This window comes from Pongo abelii, chromosome 20 (genome assembly GCF_028885655.2).
Source record: "Pongo abelii isolate AG06213 chromosome 20, NHGRI_mPonAbe1-v2.0_pri, whole genome shotgun sequence".
NCBI lineage: Eukaryota > Metazoa > Chordata > Mammalia > Primates > Hominidae > Pongo > Pongo abelii.
This window is the reverse complement of record NC_072005.2, coordinates 14001137-14013655: the sequence shown is the minus strand read 5'-3', so window position 1 is coordinate 14013655 and position 12519 is coordinate 14001137. Positions and strand designations below refer to the sequence as shown.

General features: G+C 57.9%; 1 protein-coding gene across 9 annotated transcripts in view; it reads left to right on the top strand.

Moving 5' to 3' along the window:
• The window catches only part of RFX1 (regulatory factor X1), a 46294-nt gene extending 33822 nt beyond the window's left edge, over positions 1–12472 (top strand). For all 9 annotated transcript variants that reach the window (XM_054538678.2, XM_063719306.1, XM_063719308.1 and 6 more), the window contains 13 exons: positions 841–1228; positions 3808–3989; positions 5086–5205; positions 5301–5416; positions 7251–7369; positions 7472–7581; positions 8225–8376; positions 8456–8553; positions 9987–10136; positions 10258–10466; positions 10728–10881; positions 10964–11009; positions 11138–12472. In XM_054538678.2, the coding sequence (XP_054394653.1) occupies positions 841–1228; positions 3808–3989; positions 5086–5205; positions 5301–5416; positions 7251–7369; positions 7472–7581; positions 8225–8376; positions 8456–8553; positions 9987–10136; positions 10258–10466; positions 10728–10881; positions 10964–11009; positions 11138–11307 (2014 nt within the window). In that variant the 3' untranslated portion in view covers positions 11308–12472. The remainder of the gene's footprint in view (positions 1–840; positions 1229–3807; positions 3990–5085; positions 5206–5300; positions 5417–7250; positions 7370–7471; positions 7582–8224; positions 8377–8455; positions 8554–9986; positions 10137–10257; positions 10467–10727; positions 10882–10963; positions 11010–11137) is intronic.
• The last annotated feature ends 47 nt before the right edge of the window (positions 12473–12519 follow it).

Here is a 12519-nt window from a genome sequence, read left to right as displayed (position 1 = left end):
GAGACTGAGGCGGGCGGATCACTTGAGGTCAGAAGTTCGAGACCAGCCTGGCCAACATGGTGGAACCCCAACTCTACTAAAAAAATACAAAAATTAACCCGGCGTGGTGGTGAGCCGTATTCCCAGCTCCTTGGGAGGCTAAGGCAGGAGGATAGCTTGAACCCAGGAGGCGGAGGTTGCAGTGAGCCAAGATCGCGCCACTGCACTCTAGCCTGGGTGACAGAGCGAGACTCTGTCTCAATAAGTAAATAAATAAATAAAATAACAAAAATAAAAAGCCAGGGTCTCAGTGTCACCTAGGCTTTCTGCAGTGGTAGTATGGTTCATAGCTCACTACAGCCTTGAACTCCTGGACTCAAGGGATCCTCCTGCCTCAGCCTCCCAAGTAGCTGGGATTGCAGGTGTGCACCACTACGCCTGGCTAATCTTTATATTTTTTGTAGAGATGGGTTTTCACCATGTGGCCCAGGCTAGTCTTGAACTCCTGGCCTTCAATGATCCTCCTGCCTCTGCTTCCCAAAGTGCTGGGATTACAGGCAGGAGCCACCATGCCCGGCTGAGTTCCCTCACCCTTCTTTCTCAGTTTCCTGATTTCCAAAGTGGGGAAGGTGACTCTGATGCCAGAGGACTGGCTGCTTTGATGATTATGTGAAATACTGCCCATCAGGCACTCAGGATGGTACCCAGTCCATTGTAGGTGAATGCTAGGATCTGCTCCTTGCTGCAGGGGAGCTGCTGCTTCCCCAGTCCCCTCCTGGGACCCCCCTTCCTGCACAGTCATGCCCCTCGGCCCCCCAGTTCTCATCCCCCTGACTCTCCCCGGCTTTGCCTCTTTCCCAGCCGTTCCAGCACCTACTCCTACCCCGAGACGCCGCTGTACACGCAGACGGCAAGCACCAGCTACTATGAGGCCGCAGGCACGGCCGCCCAGGTCAGCACCCCCGCCACCTCCCAGGCGGTGGCCAGCAGTGGCTCCATGCCCATGTACGTGTCCGGCAGCCAGGTCGTCGCCAGCTCCACCAGCACTGGGGCTGGGGCCAGCAACAGCAGCGGAGGTGGTGGCAGTGGTGGTGGCGGCGGCGGCGGCGGGGGAGGAGGTGGCGGGGGTGGCAGTGGCAGCACCGGAGGCGGCGGCAGCGGAGCAGGCACCTACGTGATCCAAGGCGGCTACATGCTGGGCAGTGCCAGCCAGTCTTACTCTCACACCACCCGTGCCTCACCAGCCACGGTAAGTGCCCCAACGCGGGCCCCAGAGGAGGCAGGCAGTGGTGGGTGGTGGGCACTAGAAGCCCAGTCTATGACGGTGGTTACCAACCACCGTTAGCAGGAGCCTGTGTGGCCCCCAATGAAGAGTACATATGCAGATGTCCTGGGATTGAATGCTGTGTGGCCTCAGATAAATTGCAGATGTCCTGGGATTGAATGCTGTGTGGCCTCAGATAAATTACTCAGCCTCTCTGGGCCTCAGCTGATATGCATGAAGTTCTTAAAACAATACTACAGAAGTGTTGTCTATTGTTGGCTGGGCGCTGTGGTTCACACCTGTAATCCCAGGACTTCGGGAGACCGAAGTGGGTGGATCACCTGAGGTCAGGAGTTCAAGACCAGCCCGACCAACATGGTGAAACTGCATCTCTACTAAAAATACAAAAATTAGCCGGGCATGGTGGTATGCACCTGTTATCCCAGCTACTCAGGAGGGTGAGGCACGAGAGTTGCTTGAACCTGGGAGGTGGTTGCAGTGAGTGGAGACTGTGCCACTGCACTCAAGCCTGGGAGACAGCAAGATTCTGTCTCAAAAAAAAAAAAAAAGTGTCTGTTTTTTTTTTTGAGACAGGGTTTTGTTCTGTCGTCCAGGCTGAAGCACAGTTCTGTAATCATAGCTCACTGCAGCCTCAAACTCCCAGGCTCAACTGATCTTCCCAGCTTACCCTTGCAAGTAGCTGGGACTACAGGCATGCCCCACCATGTCCGGCTAGTTTTTTTGTTTGTTCCAGACGGAGTCTCGCTCTGTCACCAGGCTGAAGTGCAGTGGCACGATCTCGGCTCACTGCAACCTCCACCTCCTGGGTACAAGTGGTTCTCCTGCCCCAGCCTCCCGAGTAGCTGGGACTATAGGCGCGCCACCACGCTCAGCTAATTTTTGTATTTTTAATAGAGACGGGGTTTCACCATGTTGGCCAGGATGGTCTTGATCTCCTGACCTCATGATCCACCCTCCTCGGCCTCCCAAAGTGCTGGGATTACAGACGTGAGTCACCACGGCTGGCCGATTTAAAAAAATTTTTTTTGTAGAGACAGGATCTCACTCTGTTGCCTAGGCTGGTCTTGAAATCCTGGCCTCAGGCGATCCTCCCAGCCATCTATTCTGATTAAAATTGATGATAGAGAATAGATAATGAGGGCAGAAACAAGCCAGCACTGCCATGGGGAGCTTCCTGAACAGGGTTCTTCCACCATCGGGAAGGCTGGTGCTGGAACCTCCCTGTGCCTAGAAGTGGTTGTATGAAGTCCCTGGGGCAGCCCTGGATTCCAACCCCAACCGGGCCCTTCGACATTTGTGTGATTGTGGGGTGGGTCAGCTTGCTGGTCCTGGTGGTCCCTCATGGTCCTGATGTAGCCTGGCTTCTAGTCTATTCTAGTCTTTTTTTTCTTTTTTGGAGATGGAGTTTTGCTCTTGTCACCCAGACTGGAGTGCAGTGGCGCAATCTCAGTTCACTGTAACCTTCCCACCTCCCAGGTTCAAGCAATTTTTGTGCCTCAGCCTCTCGAGTAGCTGGGATGACAGGTGCCCACCACCACACCTGGCTAATTTTTATATTTTTAGTAGAGACAGGGTTTCACCATGTTGGCCAGGCTGGTCTCTAACTTCTGACTTCAGGTGATCCACCCACCTCAGCCTCCCAAAGTGCTGGGATTACAGGTGTGAGCCACCACTCCTGGCTTGGAAATTTGATTTTTTTCACTCTGCATAAATTCATATAATTTTTTTTTTTTTAGAAGGAATCTGGCTCTGTCACACAGGTTGGAGTGCAGTGGTGCGATCTTGGCTAACTGCAACCTCTGCCTCCCTGCAACCTCTGCCTCCCGGGTTCAAATGATTCTCCTGTCTCAGCCTCCCAAGCAGCTGGGACTACAGGCGCACACCACCACTCCCAGCTAATTTTTGTATTTTTAGTAGAGACGGGGTTTCACAATATTGACCAGGCTGGTCTCAGTCTCCTGATCTCATGATCCACCCACCTGCCTTGGCCTCCCAAAGTGCTGGGATTACAGGCATGAGCCACCACGTCCTGCTAATTTTTTTTTTTTTTTTTTTGAGACAAGGTCTCACTGCTATCCAGGCTGGAGTACAGTGGCTCGACCATAGCCCACTGCAGCCTTGAACTTCTGAGCTGAAGGGATCCTCTTGCCTCAGCCTCCCAAATAGCTGGGACTGCAGGTGTGCACCACGACGCTAGCTAATTTTTAAAAAAATTCGTTGGTAGAGACAGGGTCTCCCTATGTTGCCCAGGTGGGCTCAAGTGATCCTCCCACCTTAGCCTCCCAAAGTGCTGGAACTAAAGGAGTGAGCTGTGCCCGGCCTTTAATGTATTTAGCTGCACATGGCAACTGTATTGGACAGTGCAGTTCTAGAGAGTTCTGTGGGACGTAGTTCCTGGGGAGGATGGCAGTAGGATGTGCTAACTTACGTGGGCGTGGCTGTCAGGATCCCAGCTGGAAGTCGATATGGGGCACTCAGCCCCAGCACTCAGAGATGACGGAAGCGCCTCTGACTGGTGCTCTCCCATCTCCCTCCCGCCCCAGGTCCAGTGGCTCCTGGACAACTATGAGACGGCTGAGGGTGTGAGTCTGCCACGGAGCACCCTCTACTGCCACTACCTGCTGCACTGCCAGGAACAGAAGCTGGAGCCTGTCAACGCCGCCTCCTTCGGCAAGCTCATCCGCTCCGTCTTCATGGGCCTGCGAACCCGCCGTCTGGGCACCAGGTAGCGCCGTCCGTCTACTCCCAGCAGCCCCTGGGGAATTGGCGGGCATGCCAAGGCCCACCCCCACTCCAGGTCATCTCAGGCAGTCCAGTCCAGCCCAGCCCCGCCTGCCTCCGCGAGGCTCCTTGACAGCCCCGCTCACTCCCACCCCAGGCCTTTTGCACTGGCGGTGCCTTCCACCTCATGTGCTTCTCACCCCTCCTTATTTGCACATCCCCTGACTGCCTCAACTAAAACCGCAGCCTCCCCTCTCCCCTGCCTGACACCCCCAGCCGTGCTTTATTTTTCTCTTTAGCATTGAGCACCCTCACATGTGCCTTTTTTTTTTTTTTTTTTTTTTGGAGACAGAGTCTCACTCTGTGGCCCAGGCTGGAGTGCAGTGGCTCAATCTTGGCTCACTGCAACCTCCGCCTCACGGGTTCAAGCCATTCTCATGCCTCAGCCTCTCGAGTAGCTTGGGACTACAAGCATGTGCCACCACTCCCAGCTAATTTTTAAAAAATAATTTTAGTAGAGACAGGGTTTTGCTTTGTTGGCCAGGCTGGTCTTGAACTCCTGCCCTCAAGTGATCCACCTGCCTTGGCCTCCCAAAGTGCTAGGATTATAGGCATGAGCCACCATGCCCAGCCCACATGTGCCTTTTACGTGACTTATTTCAGTTGTTCTGGTCCATCTGCAATGGTCGTACCTTGATGACGCGGGGTTGTACCTAGTCAGTGCTTCCTCAGGGCCTGTGAGTCAGTAAATTCATGTGGGAAGGAACAAGAAGCCATCCCACGAACCCACCCCTCTCTTCTTCTCCTTTGCAACCCCCGTGGCTCATCTCCGCTCACGTCTGGGTTCCCATTCCCAGCTTCAGCGGCACCTCATTCAGCCATTCAGCCATTCATTTATGCATAATCTTGGGCAAACTGCTGGCTCTCTCCTGACACCCACAGCCCCTGCGCCTCCTCAGTGCAGCACCCCCGTCTCTGCAGGGCAGGTGTCTCTCCATCCGTTCTCCTAGCAGAGAGGAGATGGGTGTGCCGTGAGGCGCTCCATGGCCGGCCAGCCGGCAGACCCCCAGCCCAGCCCTTCCCCTCCACCTCCCTCCCAGGGGCAACTCCAAGTATCACTACTACGGCCTGCGCATCAAGGCCAGCTCACCCCTGCTGCGGCTGATGGAGGACCAGCAGCACATGGCCATGCGGGGCCAGCCCTTCTCGCAGAAGCAGAGGTAGGAGGGCAGGGCCGGACCCAGGGCAGGGCAGGCCGGGGAAGGGCGCACAGGCCGGCCCCCAGCAGCTGGCCCACCTGCCCATTCTACTCCAGGCTCAAGCCCATCCAGAAGATGGAAGGCATGACCAACGGCGTGGCGGTGGGGCAGCAGCCGAGCACGGGGCTGTCGGACATCAGCGCCCAGGTGCAGCAGTACCAGCAGTTTTTGGGTGAGAGCTCCCTGGCCTGTGTTTTCCCAACCATCGCCTTCCTGCCCTGTGCAGAGGGTTCCCAAAGCCAGATGGTGGCAGGCAGCCTCTGAGCTGGGGAGGGCTTGGTGAGAAATGCCCGAGGACCTGCAGCGGGTGGGGGAGACATCACAGTCTCCGTCCACAGTGACAGTTCTGTCCCCAGAATCCTTCTTCAAAGTAGATTCTCATTTCTTTCAATGCAAAGCATTTCTCGGAGATTCTGAGCTTCCCAGTGAATCCCCTTTATGCTACATGAGATTTTCTTTATTCTTGTGTTTGTTTATTTTTTTGAGACGATTCTCTGTCGTTCAGGCTGGAGTGCAGTGGCACCATCCTGGCTCACTGCAACCTCCGCCTCCTGGGTTCAAGTGACTCTCCTGCCTCAGCCTCCTGAGTAGCTAGAACTACAGGCATATGACACCACACCTGGCTAATTTTAGTAATTTTAGGAGAGATGGGGTTTCACCATATTGGCCAGGCTGGTCTTGAACTCCTGACCTGAAGTGATCCTCCCGCCTTAGCCTCCCAAAGTTCTGGGATTACAGGCGTGAGCCACCATGCCCGGCTTACATGAGATTTCACATCCCACCCAGTTGGACATGGTTACTTGTTGGAGATGTGACGGCAGGTCCTCTTCCCTCATGAGTCCTGTGAGGCCCACTCGCTTTCCCGTCTAGCCATCCCACAGCCATGGTGTCCACGGGGCTAGGACCACTCACTCGCCAAGAAGGCAGGTGTGTACCCAGTGTTTCTAAAAGTAAGGCCTGGTGCAGTGGTTCATGTCTGTAATCCCAGCACTTTGGGAGGCCGAGGCTGGAGGAATTGCTTGAGGTCAAGAGTTCGAGACCAGCTTAGTCAACATGGTGAATCCCCATCTCTACTAAAAATACCAAAATCAGCCGGGTGTGGTGGCAGGTGCCTGTAATCCCAGCTACTCAGGAGGCTGAGGCAGGAGAATTGCTTGAACCCAGGAGGCGGAGGTTGCAATGAGTCAAGATCGCGCCATTGCACTGCAGCCTGGGCGACACAGTGAGTGAGACTCCGTCTCAAGAAAATAAAAAAGGCCGGGTGCAGTGGCTCACGTGTGTAATCTCAGCACTTTGGGAGGCTGAGGTGGGAGGAATTGCTTGAGTCCAGGAGTTGGAGACCAGCCTGGGCAACATAGCAAGACCCCATCTCTTAAAAAAAAAAAAGGCAAAGTAAACAACAATCCATGAAAACAGGGCCAAAGGATGCTAAGTAAACAAGCAAACCCTTGGCACCCACAGTCCAGCCACACATCCTCGATCCTGAGCACGTGGGAGCTCATTTCCCCACCTGCCCTGGAGTCCAGGACATCCCATTTGTCCCATCCGTGCCTGGGGACATAGGGGAGGGTGGGGAACAATACTTCTGGCAGAGTCGAGGGGCATCCCTAGGGCGACTGTCCATGGCTAGCCCCAACCTGGGGTGCTCAGGCTCAGGGCAGTGTCCTGTGGTCCTGACTGTGCCCTGGGGGCCTACCCAGTCCCTGGCCAGGTGGGTGCTGTGTTGCAGCCGGGACTCAGAGGCGCACGTCCTGAGGGCTGGTGCAGTGCTGCCACTCAGCAGACAGGCAGGGCTGCCACAAGACCCTCCTGTCCTCTCTGCCAGAGGAGTGTGGGCCCTCACTCCTGGGCCCGTCCTGGGCCCGGGCCAGGCGCTCGCCCCGCCGAGCCTTGTCTCATCGGCACATGGGGGACCCCAGTCTGATGGGAAAGGGACAACTCAGTAGGACCCCAGGGTGGGCAGGCAAGGGGGATGAAGGGCCTCATGGTTCCCCCCGGCCCCCCAGATGCCTCTCGGAGCCTCCCTGACTTCACAGAGCTCGACCTCCAGGGCAAGGTGCTGCCTGAGGGCGTTGGGCCCGGGGACATCAAAGCCTTCCAGGTCCTGTACCGGGAACACTGTGAGGTAGGGCGGCCAGGTGGGCAGGCAAGTGGACGGGGACGCAGCCACGGGCATGGGAGCACCATGCTGCCCCCCAGCCTCCCTGAGCATCTGCCTCTGCCACAGGCCATTGTCGACGTCATGGTGAACCTGCAGTTCACCCTGGTGGAGACTCTGTGGAAGACCTTCTGGAGGCACAACCTCAGCCAGCCCAGCGAGGCACCGCCGCTGGCCGTGTGAGTACTGCCCGGCGACTGTGGGAGGGGTGGGGGGAGGAGGGCGTGACCCCCAGGTGATTTTGATGCCCAGGGTTGGGGCACCTGCTTGTCCCCTGCAGTTTGTGGGGTACACATGTCCTTGGCTGTGTGGAGTGTGTGTGTATAGCCACCCGACACTCAGAGTCGGGGGTGGAGTGCCTGACCAAGCCCAGGCATGGGGCAGGGCACCATCTTCTCCCTGGAGTGGCAGGTTCTGGAATCTGACCCCTGTATGCAGGGTAGGGCATAGGATCCCGTCCCACCCCTCGGGCCTGTGCCAACCAGACCCTGGGGATCTTTGGGAGGCAGGGGGTACTTACCTGGGGACGGGGGTACCTGTGCCCTTCTGACGCTGGGGGCAGGGCCACAGAGTGCCCCCAGTGACCCTGGGTTGGGGACAAGGCTACACCTGTGCCTTCTGGCACTGGAGGCAAGACCACAGAGTGCCCCACTGACCCTGGAGTGGGGGTAAGGGGGTACCTATGCCTTCTGACGCTGGGGGTAGAACCACAGAGTACCCCAGTGGCCCTGGGTCAGGGACAGGGGCTACCTGTTCCCTTCTGACAATGGGGGCAGGACCATAGAGTGCCCCAGTGACCCGGGGTGGGGTGGGTGCCCGCAGGCATGACGAGGCCGAGAAGCGACTGCCCAAAGCCATCCTGGTGCTCCTCTCCAAGTTCGAGCCCGTGCTCCAATGGACCAAGCACTGTGACAACGTGCTGTACCAGGGCCTGGTGGAAATCCTCATTCCTGACGTGCTGCGGCCCATCCCCAGTGAGTACTCAGCCTGCTGGGCATCCCCTGCCCCACATACACCCGCCCTGCCCTGACTGGCCCCCGCCACCGCCCACAGGTGCCTTGACCCAAGCGATCCGGAACTTTGCCAAGAGCCTGGAGAGCTGGCTCACCCATGCCATGGTCAACATCCCCGAGGAGATGCTGCGGGTGAAGGTGAGGGTGTGAGGGGGTCCCTTTCTCCTATCTCTGGGGCTTAGGCCTCCATTTCCTTTGCTCTCCAGGGGCGGTAAGATTTGTCCCCACGCCTGTTCCAGGGATGATGCCTGTGGGGGAAGGGGAGACCTTCTCCGCCTTGGGGAGCACCCTGGGCATTGTCTTTATAAACCACTGTCCTGAGGCACCCACTTCTGAAATGCAACCCCCTTTGTGGTGTTACTGTACTCAACACAGCATCTTTCAAAAATAAAAACCAACTGCAAATGTACAGTAGTTCCCTTTAGACAGCCTTGCTAGAAAGTGCTTCAGGTGTGCAGAAACAGATAAAACTTTTTAAGAAAGGCAACAACATCTATAAGGAAACATAATACTTGCCTTTTTCATCAAAAGATTCACACTCACTGACTACTTAGATGTTAGGAATTTGATGGGATGTGGTTGGGAAACAAACAAACAAACTAAAAAAAACCACCACTGGGCACAGGGCAGGGACTGGGGCCTGTGGAGACAGTAGATGCCAGATCCAGGAGCAAACCCTTCAGAACCAGTGAGACTCATATATTCACACAATCTCCTTCTCAGTACACAGCAATGAACAAGATGGACAAAACCCCTGTCCTCTCCCAGAGCTGAGATTCCAGGGTACGAAAGAAAATGAGGCCGGGCGCAGTGGCTCATGCCTGTAATCCTAGCACTTTGGGAGGCCGAGGCAGGCGGATCACTTGAGGTCAGGAGTTTAAGACCAGCCTGGCCAACATGGTGAAACCTTGTCTCTACTAAAAATACAAAAATTAGCCTGGCGTGGTGGTGTGCGCCTATGATCCCAGCTACCCAGGAGGCTGAGGCACGAGAATCGCTTGAACCCACGAGGCAGAGGATGCAGTGAGCCAAGATCGCGCCACTGCACTCTAGCCTGGATAGAGTGAGATTCAGTGTCAAACAAAAGAAGAAAAAGAAAATGAAACATGTTTATCAAAGCAGTGTTAGCTCTTTCTGTGCAGTGCCCTCCATATTATCTATTGCGTTCTTTCGTTTAAAAAAAAAAAAAAAGGCCTTTCTTGGCACGGTGGCTCACTCCCAACATTTTGGGAGGCAAAGGCAGGAGGATCACTTGAAGCCAGAAGTTCGAGACTAGTCTGGGCAACATGGCGAGACTCTGTCTCAATTGTTATTTTAAAAAATAAAAATAAATTTTAAAAAATATCGTGCCCTGGTCAGAACACAATAAATTGAATTTTGGGGGACACTTGTGAGTGGGCACCCAAAGTTTGAAGGTCCCGATCCTTCTGTGTCCCAACAAAAGTAGCGAGGCACATCCCTCCTTTTTTAGGAAAAAGGAAACAGACTTAGGGAGGTTGCAGCGGGGTGGGGCCAGGGCTGGCGGGCCGGGGTTCCTCGGAAGCAGCAAGCCCCTCAATCCCTGCACGCAGGTGGCCGCGGCCGGCGCCTTCGCACAGACACTGCGGCGCTACACATCGCTCAACCACCTGGCGCAGGCGGCGCGCGCTGTGCTGCAGAACACTGCACAGATCAACCAGATGCTGAGCGACCTCAACCGCGTGGACTTCGCCAACGTGCAGGTGAGCGCGCGGCGGGGCGGGGCGGGGCGGAGCGGACGAATGAGGGGCAGCCTAACGGGGCGGGCCAGGCTGGGGTGATGGCGCCTGAGTCCCGGGCGCCCGCCCACCCGCTGTGCCCCAGGAGCAGGCCTCGTGGGTGTGCCGCTGCGAGGACCGCGTGGTGCAGCGGCTGGAGCAGGACTTCAAGGTGACGCTGCAGCAGCAGAACTCGCTGGAGCAGTGGGCGGCCTGGCTGGACGGCGTGGTGAGCCAGGTGCTCAAGCCCTACCAGGGCAGCGCCGGCTTCCCCAAGGCCGCCAAGCTCTTCCTCCTCAAGTGGTCCTTCTACAGGTGCGCGCGCGGCGGGATCGGGCCCGGGCGGCACCAGGGAAGGCCCCGCGTCCCTGGGGGTCTCAGGTGCTCTTCTACGACTACCGGAGCCTGCAGGCGGGGCGGGCGGGCTGGGGCCCTGGGCTCATGCCCCGGGAAGGCTGTGAGGGATCCAGCCTGAGTCGCTGGGCTGGCGCGAGGCCCGGGCTCATCGCAGCGGGGAGGGGGAGGGGGGTCGGGCCGGACGGGGCCTGACGGTCTCCTCTCCTTCGCCATCCCCAGCTCCATGGTGATCCGGGACCTGACCCTGCGCAGCGCCGCCAGCTTCGGTTCCTTCCACCTCATCCGGCTGCTCTACGACGAGTACATGTACTACCTGATAGAGCACCGCGTAGCCCAGGCTAAGGGCGAGACCCCCATCGCCGTCATGGGCGAGGTGCGCGCGGCGGGCCACTGGGGGCGCGGGCGGGGCGCCAGGCGGCGGGACCCTCGCCCATTTTCTTCTTCTCTTTCTCCAGTTCGCCAATCTGGCCACCTCTCTGAACCCCCTGGACCCCGACAAAGGTAGGCGAGGCGTGTTCCCACCCAGGGCGCGGGTCCCGGGGGTGGCGGACAACGGAGGGGCTCGGGAGGAGGAGGAACCCGGGGGCGTTGCCACCCCGCCCCGAGCCGGACTTGTCCCTGTGTCCTAGACGAGGAGGAGGAAGAGGAGGAGGAGAGCGAGGACGAGCTGCCGCAGGACATCTCACTGGCGGCTGGCGGCGAGTCACCCGCACTGGGCCCAGAGACCCTGGAGCCGCCGGCCAAGCTGGCGCGGACTGACGCGCGCGGCCTCTTCGTGCAGGCGCTGCCCTCCAGCTAAGCCCTTGGCCTCCCCGCCCCACCCACCCCCGCTACCCCTCCACGCCAGGGTCCCTCACAGCTTCTGTGGCTTCGTGGTCACTGCTCCAGCCTCAGCCAGGGCAGGGAGGGGGACTCCGAGACAGGGAAGGCCGGGGCCCTCCTCCCTTATGGGGCCGGCACAATCAGTAGGCTGGGCGGAGCCGCAGCTGCAAACTCTGACACAAAAGACGTGCCTTAAGGAACCCGCCGCGTGCCCAGGTGCCCCGCGGGGCATCCAGCTCGGCCCCTTGGCCGCCCCCTTCCCAGGCCGCAGCATCTTCTCCCCAGCCGTGTCCTCCCACCACCCCAGGGGGCAGGCAGGCAGGCCCCCTCCTGTGCGGAACTGTTAACTTATTCAGCTCGCTGGCTTTGCACAGCCTGTCCTGGGCCCAGCCCTGAGCCCCGGGCCGGCGCAGGTGGGCGTCACCTGGGGACTCCCCACTGTCAGCAGCAGCCCCGGGACCCCCTACCCCCAGCAACCCCACTGCTTCCCCTTCTTGGTATTAAGTGCAATTAAAGCCGTGGGTGTCGCATCTTCTCCAGCGCTGGGCCCTCCCTTGCCCCCAAGCCCAAGAAGGGGGCACTGCCCGGCCCGGCTGTGAGGAGGGCGGCAGGGGGCACGGCCTCCAGCTTCCAAAGAGCAGCGGGCCGCGGGGCCGGGGAGTGCCCACAGACCCCAGCCCCCGCGCCCCCGCCCTCCGCCGCTGGTTTGTAATGGAACCTTTTCTGTGCCCCTATCTTCCTGGAGACCGTGCTTCTCCTCCGTGCCGTGCGCCCCCCACCCCATGACTATTGTGCGATTTGTGAGCGCCGCCCGAGCGGAGTTGGTAACTTGTTGGGTTTTTTTCCAACCATCATGGCCTTATCTGTTCCAGTTTTCTCAGTGTTTTCAGCCTGTGAGATAGATGTTTATGGCAAGAAAAAGAAAAAAAAAATGGAAATCTGACCTATTGTATAAAAATCACTATTTTGTGTGCTCCGCGTGCTATAGCTTTTGGGGCGGCCCTGCCCAGTCCCCGTGCCCACGGGGCTCCCTCTCCCGGCGGTGAAAGTGTCCACACGTGTGGTAGTCTAGTGTGCCGAGCTGTTTTCTACCTTTTTGTAGTCTTTCTTAAAACAATAAATTCCGCTGTGATATTTGCCTACTGCTGACTCGCCGGGCCTTGGTGGGGGCCTTGGGGCGGGGACTCCA